Source organism: Elaeis guineensis, chromosome 1 (genome assembly GCF_000442705.2).
Source record: "Elaeis guineensis isolate ETL-2024a chromosome 1, EG11, whole genome shotgun sequence".
NCBI classification, from domain to species: domain Eukaryota; kingdom Viridiplantae; phylum Streptophyta; class Magnoliopsida; order Arecales; family Arecaceae; genus Elaeis; species Elaeis guineensis.
Window position 1 is genome coordinate 111,674,163 of NC_025993.2, and position 22,338 is coordinate 111,696,500.

Sequence of the window (22,338 nt, forward strand, 5' to 3'; positions counted from 1 at the left end):
GGCATGCAGAATCTAATATCCACTGCTGGGAAGAAGTAGATACCTCGTCAGATATCTCCAGGACATCTCCATCTGAATCGCTGCCGGCCGTCGCTACAGCAGCCACCGTCCGATTTTTCAGTTGAGGGCAATCTCTGGCTAGATGCCCCAACTCCTCACACCGATAACACCTGGTTTTGCTCAAGTCCCTCCTGGACTTAGACCGCCCTCGTTGCGATCTCCTGTCGCTCCGTCAACCGCCTCCTGCACCTCCAGAAGCCACCAAAGCTGAGCTATCGACACCTGAGCTCGAAGCTGGGTTCTCCCTCCTGAGAACCTCGTTCTGGAGTATCGCCACGGTGACCTCGTCCATCTTGATAGTGCTCTTCCCCACTAGAAGAGCAGTCACCAAGGACTCGTACGAAGAGGGAAGCGACGCCAGCAAAACCAGCGCCCTGGTCTTCTCCTCAACGTTCTCGCCAACGCTGAGAAGGTCGGTGAGGATCTTCTGGAAGTGGCTCAGATGCTCCTGCACGCTCTGTCCCTCAGTCATCCGCAGTTGGTAAAACTGCCTCCAGAGGAAAAGTGTGTTGGTGAGAGATTTTGCCATATACAACTCCTCGAGCTTCGACCACAGCACTGTCGGAGAAGTCTCGCTCAGCACATGGATCACCACCTCATCCGTCAGGTACATGCGGATGGTACTCACCACCTGCATCTGTAGCCGTTTCCAATCCTGTACCTCCATGGTGGTCGGCTTCTCATCGCACAAGAGAGCATCGATCAACCCCTGTTGGATGAGCACGTCCTTCACCCTTGCCTGCCACAAGGAGAAATTGCTCTTACCATCGAACTTGTTGATCTCCATCTTGATTGTTCTTGTTTTCTCCATCTTCAGTCTTGCTCACCACCACTGCAATCTACGTCCTTGTACCGTCTTGCTCTGATACCACTTGTTGGGTGGATGTCTGGCCAGGACACCACCTCCCAAGATTCTTTCAGTACCACGCGATGCAGCAGGAAGAAAGAAGAAACAAAACTAAAAGAAAAACAATCAAAATACGTGGATCAGCCACAAAAGGGCTCGCCTCCACGGGGCATGCAAACTTCACTATGAAAAGAAAATTTTACAAGAGGAGACCTCACCCTCAACCCTTGTACACCCAATTCTCTCTCACCTGAAGTTTCCCTCACAAAAGCTCTCTCTCTCTTGGAGACCCCCCTGAACCCCTGAAGAGCCTGGCGACCGCTGTTCAGGAGCCTCCTGCTCCTTCTCTCACAGCAGCCTCACGCCTCTCTCTCTCTCCTCTGGTTCGTACGGCGGCGAGAAAACCCAACCTCACCTCCTCTGTTCGTCACAGTACCCTTTTAAAGGGTTAAATCGAGTTTAAACTTGATTAGAGAGGGATTAGGAGTCCTAAACAAAGCCAAAAAACCCCCTGAACCGTCGGATCAAGATCGGAATCTCCCTGGGCCGTTCGATCGCGCTACGGTCCACGTAATAGTGCCGTGGACCGCGAGAAACGCATGGGAAATGCCCACGTGGTCTACAGGCCGCGCCGTGGACCACCCAGTCCACGGTGGACCGGGGCAAGGGGGCCAGCAGGCCACTGGCCTGGGCCGTGCCTGCGCGCGGGCTTGCGCGTGCCTGGGCCGCGCGCCCGGCTGGGCCGCGCGCCCGCTTGGGCCACGGGCCTGGGACGCGCATCCCGCTTGGGCCTGGGTCCCGCGTCCCGCGCGCCGCCGCCTGCGGCCGCGCCGCTGCCGCCGCCGCCCGCCGCCGGTCGCCGGCGGTCCTCCACCGTCTCGATTCTCGTGCCGACTTCAAAAGCTTGTATCTCCTCCATCCGAGCTCCGATTCAGGTGATCTTGATCTCGTTGGACTCCGTTTTTCGCCGCGAACCTCGCTGTGGGCTCAATGTGGGCTGAATCTCGAGGCGTCAAATCCTAACAGATTTGATACCCAAAATTTTCAAAGAGCATGTAAAAGTTATGGGCATTTGTCATTGAGATATTTAATTTCTAATAGACACTTATTTTAAGATCTCTTAATAATTTAATGACTACTATTATTTCTGTTTAATTATTGTTTGTATACATTATGGTTGACTTTTGTCAAAATTAAAATAAACAAAAGTATCATTTACATAACATAATAGTGGGACCATTATCATAGGCATCATAATTTTTAATAGCCTATATACTCTAGTATATAAGACTGGGTTAAATGAGGATTATTAATGTCATAATATATGAAAGGAAGTATATCAATTGAGATGTATAACTGCTATGATCTACATTAATAATTTTCACTTAATCAAAGTATAAAGGATCTATTAAGGAATAGATAATTGGATATTTTTTTTAAAAAAGATGAGTACGCAATTTGATTCACGACTGTTATTTTTGAAAATTAAAATATTTTTATTTTTTAAGTAAAATATTTTTGAAAAAAATTAAAGAGTTATTTTTAAGTAATAACATAGGCCAAGTGGGAAAATGTTAGATTTAACTCTTAATATGTGGTCTAATTATCACTTAGTCAGATTTAATTCTTTGAGTTAGCCACGTGTACTGAATCAATTACAGTGAGCCCAATTAATTAAAGAGATCTATTCTCAATAAGATTTGAACCAGAAGTTCGATTCTAATTAAAAGTTAGTCTTTTGATGGGACAAGACAAGTACAGATATAAATATAGAGGAACCCTGATCTTTTTTCCAGCTCTCAAAAAGGTGTAAATGATTTTCATCGATTGTCCACGTGAAGGAGGAGGGTGACGAGAGAGAAGATCAGACGTCCGACGAAAGAAGATCAAACATCCAGTGGGCTACGGATTATCATATTAGATACATGATGGTGCAAGGTATGATTTATTTATGATTTGATTTTTGCTTGAACATAGAAGCACGATCTAGACATAAAAGATTAAAATTATCTAACATGGCATGCTAGCTCTATGCTTTTCATTCGTGACATTTATCCAGATTATATTAGCAATCAATAAGGATTTAATTTGTACCCAAATCATTGAGTTGTAATAACACTAATCCTATAATTATCATGGGGCAACATCATATATTCTACTACATATATTTCAAATAATGTTGGTAGATGCCTTCCACCAGATACTTCAATATTTTTTCGACTTGATTGGTGGATGAGATGCTATACATTGTGATGCATTGTCCACTCTAAGATTCTGGGAAAAGTTAAACCGGGCCAGAGCAGTTTTAGATCTAAAAGTAGGTTATAGGAAGAGCTTGGGGTGAACTTGGACATGGCAAATGATCCAACCCATCACCAAAGGGATTAATGGGGTTAGACTGAATTGTTAACCTTCCGAATTGAATTGTACAAGATTAATAAATTGCTTCTCTTTTAAAAAAAGGTTCAAATTGGAAACATCCAGAGACATATTGGCTTGCTCCCTCTATAGAATTATAGCCTCAGACTATCCTCTTTGCCACTGATTTCTGGCTGCATGTCTTAAGATTGGAAACCTACCAGAGATGGTCATCATCCACCTCATACTGGAGTGGACCTTGAAGCCCAAAGTTGGTGGTAGTCTTTTAGTCATTCTGAGGTCGCACAGTTGATGAATGTTGGTGCCAGAGTAGGGGTGAAGTCTATCCTTTCTCTTTTGTACCTTTTATTATTATTACGACCACTAGTGTTACAATATTCTTTTGACAATACTAGCTACCTGGGGAAGTTTTGTATAAGGAATAGCTATGGCCCAGCTTAACCAGTCATTTTTTTGTATATATAAAAAATAAATCAAAAACTTCAAGTGCTTAGTTTCTTCCTTAATCTTCAGAGCAGTAATAGAAATATGTAGCTTCTTTACAGCACTTAAAAACATATGAAAAATATATTTCAAAGATTTGATTATTTCTTAGTCTAATTGTTCATGAGATAAGGGCAAAGTGGTCTTTGACGTGAGCAGACTGTTGAGAGGAGGTTGACAAAAAGTATGTGATAAGAGATTTGAAGATCATTTTTGACTGATGAATCTGTACAATAGAACTTGTTTTCCATGACTTTTATTTACATCAAAAGAAAAAAAAGCATAGTGAAACAGAAGTTTTAAATCCTTTTACAATGAGTCTGGTTTTAATGAACTGACTTGGCTGACGGAGTCGTTGATCAAATTCAACAAGAAGGCCTTCCCCTATTCTGTTCCTTTTCTTATTTTTTCCCTCCTAGATTTGGCAGAATATTTGAAACCTATAAAACAATTTTTGCAAATAATTCTCCCTCTCTCTCTCTTTTTTTTTTTTTGAGATAATTCTATCAATTCTTTAGAGCATAGGTAGATACTATTTACAACAACTTAGAAACTCATTCAAAAACGCTAGCCGAAAGATATTATCTTGATTTCTTAGCCTTGTAGAATTAATACATGTATGTAAGGATCTTCTCATACTCCTTTTGTTTAAGTCTTGATATTCTTATCGAGTTAAATGTTTAAATTTATTTAAATCTAATCACAAATACCACGATCAGCTCAGGATTAACCTAAATGAATACGTGCTATAATATCTTCTACTCCATATGAACCATAGGTTGGATTTGTTTTTTATACTATTTGTCACAATCTAGAATCTTACCTAAAAAAAAAAAGATCAGTCAAAAAATATTATTTAGATTCTTTGATTCCGTCTAAATATCTAAGATCCATCCATTGTATAGTCGTATGGATTTTGCCTTTTTCTTATGATTAGACAGAAAATATTATTTGAATTCTTTATATTTATATTTAAAAGATGATTATACCACAAAGGAATGACAAAGTTCATAAGAAAATCACAAATAAAATCTTAACCTGCCAACCAATCCTTCGGAAGGTCTCCTTTAGCTCATGATCAGCCTTGAAGGGAGAAATAAAATATTGAATATCTTGAAGCAAAGGACCAAAGCTGCAGTATGAACAAGATCATTGATCCATGTGATAATGGTGGCCAAGGCCAAAATTAAGCTTGCTGTGTTGGGATACTTTTCAAACATTGGAGACCTCAGGAAACTACTGGTTGCCACTCTAGCCATTCTAGGAGTGACAAGGGATCCAAAGTCTCCAATAGTCAAAAAGAATTAGTTGTAAAATATCACAAAAAATAGAGACCTCTAATTAATTTCGCTTGGTAATGTTTTAGCTTGTCCCGCTTGCCGGGACTAATTCAAGAATAGCCCAAAGTTCAGGTTCGCACAAATCAAAGAATCAAACAGAAAATTTCATGGAAAGTGAGGGACTAGAAGTTAACTTGTCCCTGGTAGGATGTTTGAACTAGTCCCGGCACTGGGGTTGCCGAGACTAGTTCAAGTGGTGAGCCCTCCGACAGGCAAAGAACCGGAAGCAAAGTTTTGTCAAACATGAGATCTTGTAGTTAATTGATCCTGGGTAACTTCATAACTAGTCTCAACAGGCTGCTTGCCGAGACTAGCTCAAGTGTGTACCCAAAGTTGAGCCTCAGGTAGTCAAAGAATAGGATGCAAAATATTTCATGAAATAATAGAGTAAGGATTTCAACTCAATTTCAAACTAGTCCCATCCCTACAAGATGAGCCCCCGCTGCTTCGACAGCATCCCAACTGATGTTCATCACATGAGAGTTTTTATCTTCAGGTTATTTCAAGTTCAACTTCAATGATAGTGTTAGAAATAATAGAGGGCATGAGATTTATGATCCATAATTCGGACTTTAAATTTTTTGATCATTGACGGATATCATTTTACCGACAACATTGATTCTGATGATAAAGCTGCAGATAGCTTGGTCAGGCATTATCTATGTCAAACTGAGGCTAGGAGTGGAGAGACTAGTGATTGTAGGGGACTTTGTCACGATGGTGATCTAATTATTCGGACAACTATCACCAATGATGATGTACTCTTTTATTCATGATATTTAGTGCATAACAGGATGCTGCTCTTTTATTGTGATGCGTTATGTCTATCATGAGGTCAATAATATTGTTGACTGTATGATTTTTTATGTAATAGATTATATCAAAAAAATTGTAAATTAATATTAGAATTTTTTTTTTTTTTTTGGCCTTCCAAGAAGACACTCTACTTTCTAACTTTATGTATTCCTGCTAGAATTGCATGAACAATCTGGTTACCCCAAGAGAAAAAAAAAAAAAGTCAGAGGAGGAAAATTTAGCCAAGGTCCTTGTTCTGCTCAAACTATAACTAGGCCTTTGAAGCATTTCTTTTTCGCAGTCCCTCGACGAGAGTCCGTCCGGCCACGACCTCGCCTTCGGGCCTCGACGTCCAGCCGGCCTCCCCTAACACGCAGGCGGCGGCGTTTGCCACCACTCCTCCCAAATCCGTGGCTCTCAAGTCCGTGGAGACGGGTGACAAGGCCAAGGCGGCGCTGCCGCTTGACGGCCTCCCCTCCACCCCAGTGGCCTCTCTGGAGACCTTCTCGCGCCCCCTCTCGTCGCCTTCTCCCGTCGCATGCCGGAGCCTCCTTGGTTTGTTGTTGTCTTCGATCTCCTCTTCTCCCTAAACCCTAAAATATTAGGCTTTTCTCTTCATGGCCCACGACAGTGGGTGAATTGACTCCATTGGAGGGTTTTTTTATTATTCTGTTTTTGTCGTTTATTTTTATGTATTAATCAATTAATAGATTATTAGCTATAATTAGCTTGCCTTCTTCCGTTCATAATATATCAGGAGATTTGGTTGTTAAATTGCGGGAGAAGCTCTGAATTAAAGCTAGTTTGATGCTCTAATTTTAAAATATTTCATCGGTTTTTTTTTTGTAGTGGCTGCAATCTGTGTCTTGGCAAAAGGCAAAGATAGTGGGAGCAGTACACTTGATTAGGCCTGGTTTGGTTACTGCATGGATTTAGTTGCTATATTTGACTAAATGGATAACTTTTAGGTGCATGTTCAACATGGCTAGAGGGGAAAAATATGTAAAAAAATGCTTTTCAGATTTTTCTAAAATTCCAAAAAGTAAATTTTCCTATTCTTACTTTATTGGGATTATTCACTGTCCAAACTTATAGCTAGTATCAAATAATGATAGTCCACCACTTCAGGAACCGATGCAATAGTGTTTAATGAAGAATTGGGAAAAGTTGAATTTGGTCAGCTGGGCCTTTAAAGTAGAATGCTGGTTGTAAGCTATCTGCATAATTTAGGAAAAAGTTATAACTTGTTAAAGAAATGCAGAATCTAAAATAACTATGGTATCAATAAAAATCTTATTCCCATGTTTCAAGTTGTTTCCGGTGCTCCTTTAAATTTCATTTCCAGTTCTTTACTTCCTATGATAAATAACCTGGGCAAACAAGTACATCTAGGCTCTGGATATCCTAGTGAAGTACATACTATGTTTTAAATTTCTTATCAACTAAACATTTTTTTTCCTTTTATGGGATTCCAGTGCAAAAAATGCTTATAAAGGTAGAAGTAGGTTGAGGAACAATTTTCTTGTTTTTCATTCTTTGATTATAGTAGGTCACTACAGCTTGTAATTCGGCAGCATGAGAGGAGCTATTTGTGCAGGTACCTTTGCATCTTCAGTCACAAAACAATTGAGGGTGCTTTATAAGGTTGATGAACAAGTTGCTAGTGTCACACTTTAACAAGGTGGTGGGAAGATGACTCTAAGTATCCTGTCTTGTGATGCCTAAAGCATGCATGCCTGAAACCCTATTAGTATCTTATATTTGTTATGCAGTTCACATGCATCAAATACTTAAAGCAGTGTCCTGATCTGCTGTGTATAATTAGTATCGCTTTCTCTAAATACTTGATCAGGTATGGCAGAAGGCGGCAGGAGCACAGGTCCCATCATCATCTAGTGAACTAAAGCTTTTAAAGCTCATCAGGTCATCTTGTCATATTTTGTTGAGTGTGATCAATGCTTTGCTTGCTAGGTAACGATAAAAGCTTAATCCTTTTGTTTTGGAATTTGGATACATTAGAAAATTGTGTATATGTTCTGGGTTACTGGTTAGCTGCAGCTAATTTCTTTCACCTTGCAAATATTCGTACATAGTAGTGACTCTCACTGTTTGATTCGGGAAGGTTGCACTTCCTCCCACACAATGACTGTTTAGTGTATTTTTTGTTGTTGATTTTCTCAAAAAAAATAAAAATCTATCATCCATTGTTCTTATGTCCTGTTAGTTAAATTTTTTATATAGGAAATCATTGTTGTATCTTGGGAAGATCAATTCCTATAGGGCTGTCATATCATGATTCATGCTAATTTAAAGAAAACCAAGTGGCAACAAGATTTTTCACCGTAGAACTTAAGGTAAATGGTTATTAGGTTGTACAGAATCCAGATTCAGTGGTGCTATGTTCTGCTGCATTCTCCACTCCATCCAGTAACAGTTCTTCTAATTAAACCAGTAAAACAGTAAATAGAGGACTGATAATTTGTTCTTCACATTAGATTATTGGCACTCATAGAAGAGAAAGTAAATCCCTAGTCTCCGGGGCAACAAATACAATAACATCCGACATTCAAGATAAGGTGTTGGAATATATAGGTAGCATACACAGGCCCAGTTCTTAGGACAGACACCAACAAACCTCACATAAGAAATCTCCACAAGCTTTATTGTCATCCATTGCACTAATAGCCTAACTGAGAACTACTAAATTTGAAATATGTTATCCTGTATGGTTAGTGGATATGGAATGCCTGCTGTCACTGCACCTATATCAAAAAGCCCATTTTGCTCTGCTATCTGCGTGTTGGAGAAAGAAAAATATCAGTGCAATTACACCATATCCTCTATTATTTCATAATTTATGCACTAAAAATACTGAGGAACCATTTGGCTACACTAACCAAAATTTTTTTGAAAAAAATATTAGTATGATTTTTTGTTTGTGAAAATTTCTTTACTTGCTATGTCATCATACATTTCTTAACAAATGCTACGAGTTTTAGGAACTTTAATGCCATCCATATTACAGAAAAAACAAACATGAAGAGTATACAGGAACCAGAAGCTACTAGAAACTTTTATAGATGACTAGAGAGAGAGAATTGCAATAAGGATAATGAATATCAGAAAGAGAATTTCTATTTGCATAAATATTAAAGAGATCAGAGATTATTTTATATAGCTTCTTTACTTCTTATATATAATATTGTAGGAGTCATGGAGCCTGCACAAAAATGATCATAATCTTAATTATTGTTATGATGATTGTTTCATTAATGATAGTTCAAGAAAAATGGAAAACATTTACTCTTTCTTAAATATTTAATTACTTATCATAACAAGTTGATTTTGAAGATAATTTACTTGTCATCTATAAGTACAAAATAGTACCTAACATTCATATGCAGATTAAAATATTTCCTTGCACCATTAATACCAACTTTTACAATAAGAGTACCTTTTCCTGAAGGATTTCATTAGCAGCCTTCAGTATGCCCTCCTGCACAACCAGAGAAGTATCAAATAGGTTGGAAGCAAAACATTGCCAACATTTTTTAATTGATCTAAGTTTGAGCTTTTATGCATTAGAATAATGCAGAGTTGCAAGCATGCTCCACGGTCTTGACTTCAGGATTCAAATCTATTTATCTTTGATACTAGTAAGTTGTTTAGGGCTCAGGACTAGTTTCAATTCAATGGTAGACATCATGATTTTCCCCTTTCTTTTTGACAGAGAAGCATTCACAATATCATGGAAGCCTGCATGATTTGTATTCAGACTAACCTTGTTTTTCAGCAATTGGATCTCTTGGAACATGATCTGCATCTGTTAATGTAGAGATCAGTTAAGGTTAGACATTTAAATCCTGAGTCACCTTAACTTGATAAAAGGCAATAAACAAAGCATCCTTGCCTTAGTAGAACGAATGTGGCACATCCATATTTCAAGATGCCTCTCCAAGGCTTGCAATTCACCAAGTGTCATATGTCCTTCTCCCTCTCCATGCATATACCTGCCATCCTTTTATCTTTCATATCTCAATGCAGAAAATGTTTGTTTGTCTTTTATCTGTTTGTGATAAAAAGAAAGTAATATAAAGTTGTTTAATTGTATGTGCGCACATGCACACATGCATGCACACGTGCGTGCACACACACACAGAGAACCAACATTCAGAAAATGGCTAAGGATGTCTTAAATTTTGCATAAGAGGTCCTAGAAAATGATGCTGTTCAAGCATGGGAGTGTACTTATCAGGCTTGATTAATGAGCCGCAAAGTTGACTTAGGCCTTCTAGGAAGTATATGAGGAGAACCAAGAGAAAATCTCCTCAGGAAACAAGAAAATTGTGCCATAGAGTGGACATGATTTGCCCACATTCATCATGAGCATCAGCTTTTTTTTGTCCAAACAATCATTATATTGCCACAAATCAGCTGTAAGTCAAAGCCTAAGTATAAATGATGCAAATGCAACAACTGTGGGGTTGTATTAATTTATACATTTCAATTTATTATGGTTTAAAGATGCACTAGATGGAATTAGGAAAGTAGATCGTATTTCAATTTCTTGCTAAATAACAATAAGTTGTTTTGAAGGAGGTGCCATAAAGTCAGGGTCCACTGCTACCGGTTAGAGACTGAAACTTTTGGATTCAAGAGAGTTCTAAGGCAAAATGAAGGACTCAAAAATGTCCTTTAGGTTCTTTGCATTTGGTTTTATTTTTTGGAATGTGTGCTTTCTTGGGTAAACTGTTGTCTTAATTTTCACCGAGATAACATGTGTTTCTTATGGAAAGCTTCTAGTTGCATGACTTGCTAGATAAGTACACACTCCATGCCTTGCATAGTTCCTTTCATAGGCATCTAAAATTGCTAACACCTATTGTATAAGCATTCGCTGTTACATATCAGTTTTAGATTTTTCATATTAAGGGATGTTTATTTCCTTGTTTTTCACATAACCCTGGTGCTAGGCTGTTGTTGGGAGTCCTGTAGATCTTTATTTGGTTACAAAGGACTCCAAAAATAAGGTACAGGGTTTAGGTTTTGGTAAAATCTGAGACTTAAGCTACTGAGAGATCTGAGAAAAAGGCTCCATCAAATATAGGGGTCAGGGAATGTTAATTGTCTTATGTTGTTTTCTTTTCTTTTTTAACTCTTATTTCTTCCTTTTAGTCTTGACTAAATCGAGGAGCATTTCCCTCCAATTGAGATTGTCTTTTCTCTACAAGGAATTAAATATTGGAAACTAGCTTCATCCCTTCTCCAACACATTCTTTTTTTATTTTCTTGTGTGGGACTGTGGATGGAGATGTATCTCATTCTTTTTCATATGGACCTGCGGTTGTATATCACATATAGGGATTCTTCCTGCTCTATGTTTTTGTCCACCACCCCCCCAATAAAGGGATTCTTCCTGCTCTATGTTTTTGTGCTCTCTTCCGTGCGCGCCCCCCCCCCCCCCCCCCCCTGCGCCCAAATTGTCTTACTTTGCAATGCACCCAATTGATTATTTGGGATAAACCAATTAAAATTATAGTACAAGTTTTCTGTAAGCATGGTTGGAGAACAAAAGTGGATGTAGTTCTGTTGACATGAGAATTTACCTTATGCCCTTCTGCAGCAGATTGATCTCTTGCTTCAACATGGATATCTCCTGTTCTGAGACCTGTCCATATGGAGAAAAATATGTAAGCAAAATGAAGTAGAAGATGCACAGTTGTTTATATTTTCACTAATTTTACACATTCCCTTTGCTGGCTTATTATGTTATTTAATTATTTCTAATGCATTCATGAATATATATTTTTCTACATTGATGCATGATTTGAACATTACTTCCACACATTTAGAGGATATGAAGTGCATATATGCATAGAAGTTTCATCTTTCTCTCAGACCATCTATAACTGCCTTTACCAAAATTATTAATTTTAAAGATCAGAAAACTGAAAAATTTATCTCAGAAATTTGATGGACCTGATTTTATGAACCCTTGATCAAGGAAGGATTGAGTCTGGTGAACTCAAGCATTTGGAGAGTGAAACAGCTAATCTCTAGTCATTTTGCAGTACGGGCATTTGCAGTAAGCTGATGAAAACTGCTAATAAAAAAGCTTACTGGTCTAAACTGAAAGACTGCTTTGTAGACTCATTAGATAAGAAGAATGCTTGTATTCATGGCATAATTTCCATTTCCATCTCTATGATCCAAATAGAGTGGCAATTCAGAAGTAGGTTTTACAGTAGCAATTTTATGATTTCTCCACGGAACATCTCATTCCATGACAAACATTAATACAGAGCTCATCGAGAATATATCAACAGAAGCAGCATTCCATGATAGACTTGTTTAAGAAATTCATGTGGCCATGATAGATGTACAAGCCTATAAATTAAGGTCAAGCATAACTACTTTTGGATTAGTAATTGGTCCTCTATCTTAGTTGTATTTTTCCACGGAGTATATTTTGCTTGGTTTCCAGTTTGGATATGATTTCAGAAAATGGGGTATGCAATCTTCTATTAGAGTCATACTACATGTAATTGTAGACTGAACTGGATAAATCAAATGAAGTGTTATACCTATTTATTTTCCTCCTTATACTTTATACTTTCAATCAAAGAGGAGCACAACTCCATAGGATTATAAAAAAAATAAAAAATAAAAAAAACTCAATTTATTTCTCTGTTTACTTCGAACTTAAGAAAATAGAGGTTAAACAATAATCATAACTAGTCAGCTTAATCCCATTGCTCTTTTCTTGTTAGCAGTGGAAAGCCATCAATCTTTTGTGCTGGTTGAGTGCCAGACTTTTGAGGATGACTGATCCAAACTACTGAGCCACTAAAAAGATTTTCTGGTTGCTCTCCTTGTCCATCTTTCTAGAATTCTGGGTGGGACGAGAGAGTATACCTTCCAGAAGAAATTAACTGTTAACCAGCTTAAATCTGCGCATGTGTTTCTTAAAGCAAAAGTGAAAAATCTCCACAAATTCAATCCTTATTTGAAAGAAGGATTGCTTCTTAGAGCTGACTGCTATCACTTTTAGTATCTTTACTGTGCTGATATTGTGGTCTGCTGTACCCAAGCTTGCCTACTATGACAAATCTGTATAGGAAACCATAGCCAGATCCAGAAGCCTTATCTCATTATGATTAATTTGGCCTAAAAAGAAAAAAAATCTTATCTCCCATGTTATTCCTATATGCACGAGGTCATTCTCTCCATCACATGGAAACTAATTCAAACAAATAGAAACATAAATGGGCAAAAGAAAAACTAAAATACCATGAAAGGAAGATGGACTTATGAAAATAACAAGATAAAAGCTTAGCCTTGTTGGATTTTTTTTCTCTGACTATTTTTCTTACATGTAGACAGTCATCACTCTTTCCCCTGTCTTGTTAGTTACTTAACTTGCTATGAAGAGCACCATTCAGTAAATTTTCATTGTCTTCAAAACTGTACAACTTCAACATAATTCTGTGACCTAATAAAGCATAAACGTAAAACAGACCTGAGGTTGATTCACTTCACCACCTTCAATTTGAGCTTCTGCACCAATGCTCTTGTATCTCTCAATCAAACTTTGCATGTCCCTTCGATATTGACAACAATAAACTCATTAGTGATTATCAAGCATCCCATGACCTTGCACCGCACATTCCACAGATTACTGTAAGTCAATGATAGGAGCTCCAAGCTTTACAAAGTTGAAATATTGAGATACATGGATACAAACCCGTTAGTGGCTAGCTCATAAAGCTTGCCATGGGTGGAGAATATAATGATGCCAATATCAGCACCACACAACACTGACAACTCCCTAGCCTTTTTGAGCAGTCCGGCTCGGCGCTTGCAGAAGGTGACCTGCCGCTGGACAGGGTTCTCAATCCGTCTCATCTGCACCTTTCCGCGTGCCATCTTTTGTCCTCTAATGCAGACAACCTCCTACTAGTTTAGACTAGCTTTGAGGTTGTTGCACCACTTCAAGCTCTTTGCTCCCCTCTCTTGCGAGGCAACAAACATGATCACCTTGAGGTTGGGGGTGACCTTCATATAGTAGCTCATTGGAGAAGGAATAACTTGTTGGCCAGTCTTTACACATCAGTGAGGTTGTCATCTCTACTGTGCAATTGTGAGCACTCTCCAGGGCCCTTCCCATGGGCTGGGGGCCACAGTGACCATGCCTATCTCTTTCTCCAGGAAAAAGGCAATTTATAGCCGCCCTCTACTGTGTCTGGTTTATACTCTCTAAAGTCTATGCTTTAAGCGGCTTCACAATTGGTGCTTAGACCGTTGTTTTTGATCCAACATGTCAAATACTTGGTCTCTAAGATCAATTTTTAAAGTACTTATGTTCTCTTTTTGCTTTGGCCTCTCAAAGGCCTTATGAAGTTGGAATAAGCAGCATAGGAAATCCATGGTTTCACTAGTAGAAACGGAGAAGCAATCATTCTTGCTTTTTTTTTTTCCTTGTTTAAATATTTGAATTTTTTATATGTAACTTTTTATGCACTTCTATAGTTAGTGGAGCCTTGTAGAGCATGGCTGTTTAGTTTTTGACCGGACTTAGCGGCAACAGTTGATTTTTTGCCAGATATTTGGAACTGGCTTTGACTGTTGAATCGAGAGTGTCAATCCCATGTGTCTCTTTCGAGCTAACTCCTTCCTGTCGGAAGGGATCTTGCATTTTGCACAAGATTATTTATGCTTGACCTTCAAAGCCTACTTGTCGCCATGTATCATTAAGGTCAAGCATAAGCAGGACCACTTAAGTACATAAGCTGTTTCCTTCCTTTTTGGAGATTTTGTTGGAAAATCATTTTTGTGTATGAGACTGCTATTATTTTAAAACTTGGTTAAATGGAGATGTTAGTTTAGTCCTACTTAGAAGCAAAAAAGTTAGGTTTCAGTTTTAGCTATATATGTATGACTAGACTTTAAGATGTGTAATTGGAACACGACATAAGATCCATCAGCATTGATTTTTGGTCTAAGTTGTGAAGTGAACTTGGATCTTGCTAAGTTCTGAAGGTAGCTCTTTTTTTTTCTGCACATTGTGGAGCGTATTTATACTCTTATTATCTTAAGGGTTTGTCATTATTAAACTGTTAACAATAGATTAGTAATTTGAATTTAGGGGGAGTGACATTCTGTGTCATTTTTCAGGCTTAGTGATCCAATATTTCCTTTATGCATGCATAAAATTAGGACATCATCTTTTGTCTCGTTCAGCTCAAAAGGCATCACATCAATGGCTCTCATGCTTTTGCTTTGTATTGATTTAAATGAGAAAACCACCAGCTCTTGGGTAGTTTGGCTCTAAGAGTTTGCAAGGCTGTTGAGCAAATAAACAAATTTATCTGGGAGTCCAAATATCCTCTCTTATTTGCTTAGAGGCCAAGAATCCATTCCAATCAATAATTCATGGGTGGAATCCTCTCCCTCCCTCTCTCTTATGGCAGATCTTCAAATCCGACATTGCATTGTTAGGGTTTGGAGAATGCCACATGGCACACTTGGAGGTGGAGACATCTTGTGGTGTGCCACCTGGATGCTTTTATCCATTGCATAAAGTTCTATAAGATTCCAACCACTTTTCCTTAAAAAATGGAAAGACATGGAAGAGAGTTCATTGGACTTTGCTAACCGTATCCTTACTGTCCTCTTATGAATGGTCAATTTCTAAAGTGCTGAGATACTTGATTTGTTGGCCACCCTCCATAGTATTACATGTAAATCAGGGAGAGCAAAGTTATCACATACATAGAGCCTTTTTTTTTTTTTTTTAAAGCATCAGTGTTCTTTTTTCCTCTTGACTGTATAATAAACTACTATGACAACTTGAAGATTGTCCAATTTGATTATATATTTTTTCTTGATGTGTTACAGGCTTAGGAATCAGATGTTTAATGCTGAGAGACAGATTTCCAAGAGTCTTGATCTTGCTCTATATACCAGCTTTTTTATTTTTTTCGAAGAGGTAAGACTTTATATTCTTTAATGAGTTTAAATTCATTTTACTAGCTACATTTGTAGTCATATTGACCTCAAGAAAATTCATGAATCTTCTGGTAGCAAATTTTCTTTCCTCAGGTCCATATATTGGTTATTTTTATGAGAATGATTTTGGTAAACCACTGGGAGGTGATTTAGAAAAATTTCTTAAAAGGAAGTGTCATTAGAAAGCTAACTTTCCCACCAGATATTTGATGTGCGGGTTGATAATTTGCAATATCTATGTACATCTTCCACTTTATATCAGTTTGAAGCATTCCGGTCAACTGATTTGATAGGAGTAGGCCATAGCTACCAACTGAAGATCTGATTCCTATCAATCCTATAAATGAAACGTAGTTTGATCAGTGAGACAGCCAGGACCACTGAGTTGGTGAATCCTTGATTTTCTTATGCCTAGGCCAATGAATCCTTAGTTTTGGGCATGAACCAGAGGAAAAGGCATTCGCTACTTGGTCAAAGAGTTCAATCGAGTTTAGAGCAATGATGTGCGAATAAAATCTGCTTCACCATTTGTCAAATATATTTGACATTGGCCATGAAAGCTATTAAAGTCATTCATTCTGACTTTATCCCTTAATGTTCAAGGATGTCTTTTAATTGGTAATTGATTGGCCATTTTAAAGCCTAGTCTCTAAATAGGACATGACTGAAGCATCTAGTTGCTCAGAGGGATAGTTTTTAGTACTTGAGAGTGATTTAGATTAAGAATGGTAACTAAAACAATCATCAAATTTAAAATTTATTTTAAAAGAGTAAAACTAATTATATGCAAGTTACAGGTCAAAGCATGGAAAGCAATTATGCTGACAAAAAAAAAAAAAAAAAAATCTGTCAATAGTTCATTAATGTTCGTTCAATAAGGCATGTAAAATTCAACAAATTTTGACAACTTCAAACTTCCAAAGAATTTGGAAGCAGTTTAATTATTGCAGATGAGGCTTAAAGAATGACAAACATTTTTTTCCCGAAGTCTTAGAAAATATTCTAACTGTGCTTATGAGTTGAGAATTTCATAGATTTATATGTTGTTAGTCAAAACATCACAGATTTCAACTGTTTTTTCTACTCCTTTATCCCAGTGCTCCTAATTGAGAAATGTTTCATGATCTGGCAGAATATTTTGAATGTGCGACTTGTTTGGCTGAGAGGAGATCACGCGGAGCCAAGTACAATGCCAAGACAAGTGTTAATAGATGGCAAAAAGGGGGCATTGAGATTGCTCCCGGTGGACAAGGGAACCAAATGCCTCTGTAGTGCCTATGAGATTCTCTAAACATGTGCATCCTTTGAATAAAGAAGCATAGCACTTATATTTCTGTGCTTGGCTTGAAAATGGTTCATGTCTTTTTCAAAGGGTAGTGGTTCCAAGTTCCAACATCTGCACAAACTTCCAAACTCCCAATCAACAAGGAGATCTCTTTACCACAAAGCGGCAGCACTGGAGTGGAGACCACATGGTGCAGGAGGAAGAAGCTTGGGTGATGGCTAAAAGATAAAGCTAATGGTTGATGGAGATGCAAAATAATGGTTTGTTTTGGTGGATAAAATCAAATTATGATTGAGGATTGGTATTCTTCCTTTTTCTTTTTTTTTTTATTAATTTTGTCAACTGATACATGGATGTGGACAGCAAAACCTTGAGTCACCAATAAAAGTGTTTTGGTGGTCTGCTATGCATCCAGATGTGGGATAAAAATAATTGGATACGTGGATTTCTAAAAATTTTGGAACAACTTGTGAAAACACTGGAATTAAACCTTAATAGGTAAGCCATATTGATTACCAAGTCTCATGAATGTGCTGTGAACGCATACAAACCATGAGATGGTAGAAATGCTAAATGGCAGTCAATGAGGAAGTAAAGGAAGCTCGTGCAAGCATTTTAAAATAGGTTATTCTTTTTTATTTATATGAGATTAGGAGAGGCTAATCCCCACCTTCCATCATACACCTGTCCCATCCTCAAGGGCTGGCTAACATGAAACAAAACCCTATCCCTCTGCCCGTGTGAGGGGTGGTATTATCCGATCAGTACAAACAAATTAGATGCATAAGCCTTATGCTCCATCCGTGCATACTTTAAGTGTATGTTTGGTTGGAAGTAGTTAAATTTTGAAATAAAAATAAAATGAGTAATTTCTATTTCAATCATTTTATTAAAGAGAATTTCAATTTTATTTTGATTTTCAGAGAAAATAGAAAATGCTCCAATCCTCTAAAACTCGATCCTTACTCATCCATAGTAATCAAATCTTAGTTTGATTCCGATTCTAATTTCAATTTCAATTTCAGTTATGATCGCAAATCCAAATGCATCCTAAATTACTTGAAAGCCGTTTCGTTGCCTAGAAACAAGAAATTTGGAATCACTTGACAATTAGTGAGGCATGAAAATATCTATGACAAAATCAATGCCTAATAAATTTCACGCACTCGAGTTAAGGTGGTCCAGCCAACCTTAAATAACAAAGATTTAGGTAGAAGGTGGTTAAGAGGTGAAAGGTTACACAAAAGATGCCCAACAATGCTTCAAAAATAAAAGGACCGCAATGAGAACTTTTGAAAAGGGTTGCCCGGATAACTTCAGATCTTCTTCCTAAAGCTGTGTTATTCTGCCCTAATGGGTTCTTTGGATAACCGCAATCATTATCTAGCTCTTGGTTCGCTAGCAATTGCACCTACAAAGTGAAACAAATTATCATTCTTGTCTCCAAACTGCATCACAAAAAATTAATCCTCTTTCCCTCAAAAAAAAATAAAAAAGGTGAAAAGAATTTGATTCCTCTTGCAAAAGAAAGGTTGGAGAATTGGAACTCTTATTAACTAAGGACTTTGGTTTGATTTAAGTGGGACTATGGAAAAACTCACTTCAGCCCCATGTTGGACCAATCAAATGCTTGAAGTGGGCTCCCATGGACCAAATTGAGTTTGGATGCCTTAGTCAATCGTGAGCACTATTTTTTGGAAATAAAACAATGACTATTACAAGGGTTCTTAGTAGTCATCATGATGTGAAATGATGAAGAATAATAGAAATATAATGGCATGTTTTAGAGCTAGCACATAAACTAGAATTTCCTATATATGGTTGCTTTTAGGTAGAATTTGTTGGAAATTAGTAGGGCTGAAATTGGATTGGATATAGATATCATAGTAGTATATCCATATCTACATTTGTTTTATTTTGATGAGTACAGATACGAATATGGATATTAATTAGATGTAAAAATTTATATTTATATTTATTTTAAATGAATATAGATACAAATCAGATATCAGAAGTATGGATATAAAATTTTGGATAATTAAGCTTTATAACTATAGAAACAAAGATATTACTAAGTAGATTATAAATTAAGCTAACAGCATGTTAATGTGTTCATTTATTTATCTTAAAAATTTATGAGTATTATATAAAATTAAATAAAATTATACATAAAATTAAATATTTAGATTCGAATTGAATAGTTGTCTATTCATATACATATTTATTTTTTTTAGATATAAATATGAATATTATTTAGATACTCAAATTTCAATCTATATTCAAAAGAAAAATAATTAATTGTGAAAGTGGATTCCGATGGATATTATCCAATTCACTTTCACCCCTAGAAATTAATTAATTGTGGGAGGAAAGAATCCCTTTGATCAAGTAAATTTAAGATCTTAAAATTCAAAAAATCAAAGACATTTTTTGAATGGAATGATGATTCTTGATTTTTTTCTTTTTTTTGGCTTGCAAACTTAGTGGAAGCACTTGCTTTCGTCTGGGTCTCTTCTGTTTTCTCTCCTATTGGTATCTTTCCCTTGTGATCTTGGCTAAAGGCCTAGCTTTTCTATAAATAACGTATATTCAAATCAATCTTTTGAGCTGGAATGAAAATCTAAACTATAAATATTATTTTATTTGGATGAACCATAAAAATATAAAAAAATAGCTGTGGTTTCCCTTAGACTATAATTGTTAACATGAAATAATGATTGCATAATGTTGAAGGTAATCACAAACTCTGTCATATTACGAGTCTGTTTGGATGTTTAGGCCCAAAATTCTATAGAATTTATGGATTAGTCAATATAAATAACTAAATTAAGCTAGATTACATCTATCTTTATAAACATTCAGAAAACCAGTAGAGTGAGCTGGCCCTAATCCCAAGGGAAAAATTTCCTCTCTATTTGATTCAAACCAGTCTACTCTAATAATTCTCTAGGTTTTTTATAGGTATAGGCCTAATCCAGCTGACTAATATCTTGGTCCAACCCACAAATTTTATAAGATTTGGGGCTCAGGCATCCAAACAAAGCCTAAATATTTTTTAAATTATTAATTGGGTGTTGGTCAATGTTTGTTATGTGATCATTAGGCTCAATATAAATAAATTTTGTCTTTTAATGCTAGAGTTGTCCAAATCAGACAAGTGGTTTTAGTGAATGGAAAACATATTCTATTAAAAAGAAAGGCCTTTTCTAAAGGTATTTTTGTGAGGGGGAAGAGACAAGCATCTTAGGGCCCTTTTTTTACCAATAAAAGATTTATCCAGAAAACTATATTTTTTTGATAAATATTTTTCAAGCAATATTAAGATAGAAAAATAATTTATCTATATTCTTTTGTGCATTGAAAAATGACTCAAAATTCTGTTACTCATGTTCTTTTGTATTACTATTTTTCTAGATGAGTTGCTATGATCTATCTATTTTTTAAATAATATTTTTTATTATATAAATATTATATTATACTATATTATTATAATATCATAATATAATATATTAATATATTATATTATATTAATATATTTTATTAGTATAATATAATATATTATATTAATATATACTGTTATATATAAAATATATTATATTATTATTATAGTATTATAATAATATATATAATATAATATATTGTAATATTATTATATTATTACAATATATTATAGCATATTATATTATATTAATATATATTGATATATATTATATTATTATATTATATTATCATGCAATATAATATAATATTATTATATTATAATATAAAATATTAAAATATTATATTATTATATATTATGATAATATAGTATAATATATTATAAGATTATATAATATTAATATCTTATATTAGTATAATATAATATATATTATATAATATTATTATATATAATAATATAGTATAATATATTATAAATATTAATATATAATTTATTATATTATTATGTATTATTGTATTATGTTATATTATTATAAGGTTAAGGGTATATTAGAAATGAATTAAAAGGTTACTTTTCTAATTAATAAGAAAGTGATTTAGCTATCTCCTAAATAGATAAGATTTTTTTCTATTTCATGAGTAAATATTATCCATAGAAAAGTAACTTATCTATCTTAAAAAGTATTAGAATATACGTAAATTGGTTGATGAGAAAGTTGACCAATTTTTTTATAGTATTTACCCACAAAAGGACAAGCCTTAAGAAAATGAAAAAAAGGGACGTGAGAGTTGGGGGTAAAACAAAGTAGTCTCATTATTTCTGAGGTAAGATGAGAGTGTTTTTTTTAATATATATATTATAAATTATAAAAATCTTCTTGATCATGTTTATTATATTTGTACTCAATAATTTATGAAGTTTAAGTTTATATCTTATTTAATTAATGATGTTAGTAAAATCATTTGTCTCATATGAAAAATCGAAATTACCTTTGGACGGGGCGAGGATGCACATATTTTCTTATATATACCTTTGAATAGGTACTATGTCATTTAAGATTAATTTGATCATTTTTGAATTTTTTTTCTGATATAATATTTGAATTCTATTTTAGATCAGTTTAACTAACATTCTGGTTAAAGTGATGGATAAAAATAAATCTAAGAGGATAACTATAGAATTTTTAAATCACCGGTTGTAAGTATAATTTATCTTTAATTCTGAGTGGAATTTTTAATTTTAACTTTTTTAAACAGATGCAATATGTAGAGCAAAGATTTTACATTTTTCAATTAAAAAAAACTTAGTCCCTTCTCCAAAAAATTATTTAATTTTTTAATCCACCACAACTATTCTTCTTGGTGGTTCTCCTGGCTCCTAGTATGGGGCGTTTGAACTGCATTTAATAGCCTCAAATTAAAAATGGTGGGTTTCCATCTTGCTTCGGGAAGAAGATTTTGAGGGCAGTGCCATGACAAGAACCTGCAAAACTTCTTTAGAAAGTGAAATGTGGTTTCCATGATAATTCACTGTAGGTATTTCTTTGGTGGATAAAGATGCATGTCGTTACAGGCTAATGAAGGGACATTATATTTTATGATTACACTGAGAATACAATCTTATTTATTTAAGCTATTTCCAGAACAAAAGATTGGTCATAAGGATTCTAGCTCAAGTGATTCCTCCAATAACTTCACCAATG

At 35.7% G+C, this 22,338-nt stretch overlaps 1 protein-coding gene and 1 long non-coding RNA gene across 11 annotated transcripts; one reads left to right on the plus strand and one right to left on the minus strand.

The window, feature by feature from the left end:
- Positions 1-6,112: 6,112 nt before the first annotated feature.
- Positions 6,113-17,607, plus strand: LOC105038556 (uncharacterized). 10 transcript variants are annotated; one of them, XR_012142227.1, is made up of 8 exons: positions 6,113-6,459; positions 7,502-7,585; positions 7,757-7,875; positions 9,490-9,560; positions 9,635-9,751; positions 11,528-11,594; positions 15,802-15,892; positions 17,045-17,607. It is a non-coding gene; the product is annotated as an uncharacterized lncRNA (long non-coding RNA). The 10 variants fall into 10 exon arrangements; XR_012142230.1 differs by having other exon boundaries at positions 11,531-11,594; XR_012142229.1 differs by lacking the exon at positions 9,490-9,560 and having other exon boundaries at positions 6,114-6,459; positions 11,531-11,594.
- LOC105038697 (MADS-box transcription factor 26-like) lies at positions 8,563-13,830 on the minus strand. The gene is made up of 7 exons (XM_010914574.4): positions 13,649-13,830; positions 13,424-13,505; positions 11,511-11,572; positions 9,815-9,914; positions 9,686-9,727; positions 9,359-9,400; positions 8,563-8,697 (listed from the first exon to the last, which is right to left on the minus strand). Exons 1-7 carry the CDS (start codon positions 13,828-13,830, stop codon positions 8,605-8,607), a joined length of 603 nt encoding a protein of 200 aa, XP_010912876.1. The 3' UTR covers positions 8,563-8,604.
- Positions 17,608-22,338: the final 4,731 nt, after the last annotated feature.

Excerpts from the sequence above, each read along its gene's own strand:
- LOC105038697 (XM_010914574.4), bottom strand. The coding sequence starts at position 13,830 with ATGGCACGCGGAAAGGTGCAGATGAGACGGATTGAGAACCCTGTCCAG. Across the intron at positions 9,401-9,685 it reads TCCAATTGCTGAAAAACAAG|GAGGGCATACTGAAGGCTGC; the intron begins GTTAGTCTGAAT and ends CTGGTTGTGCAG. Across the intron at positions 8,698-9,358 it reads ATGAAATCCTTCAGGAAAAG|ATAGCAGAGCAAAATGGGCT; the intron begins GTACTCTTATTG and ends TCCAACACGCAG.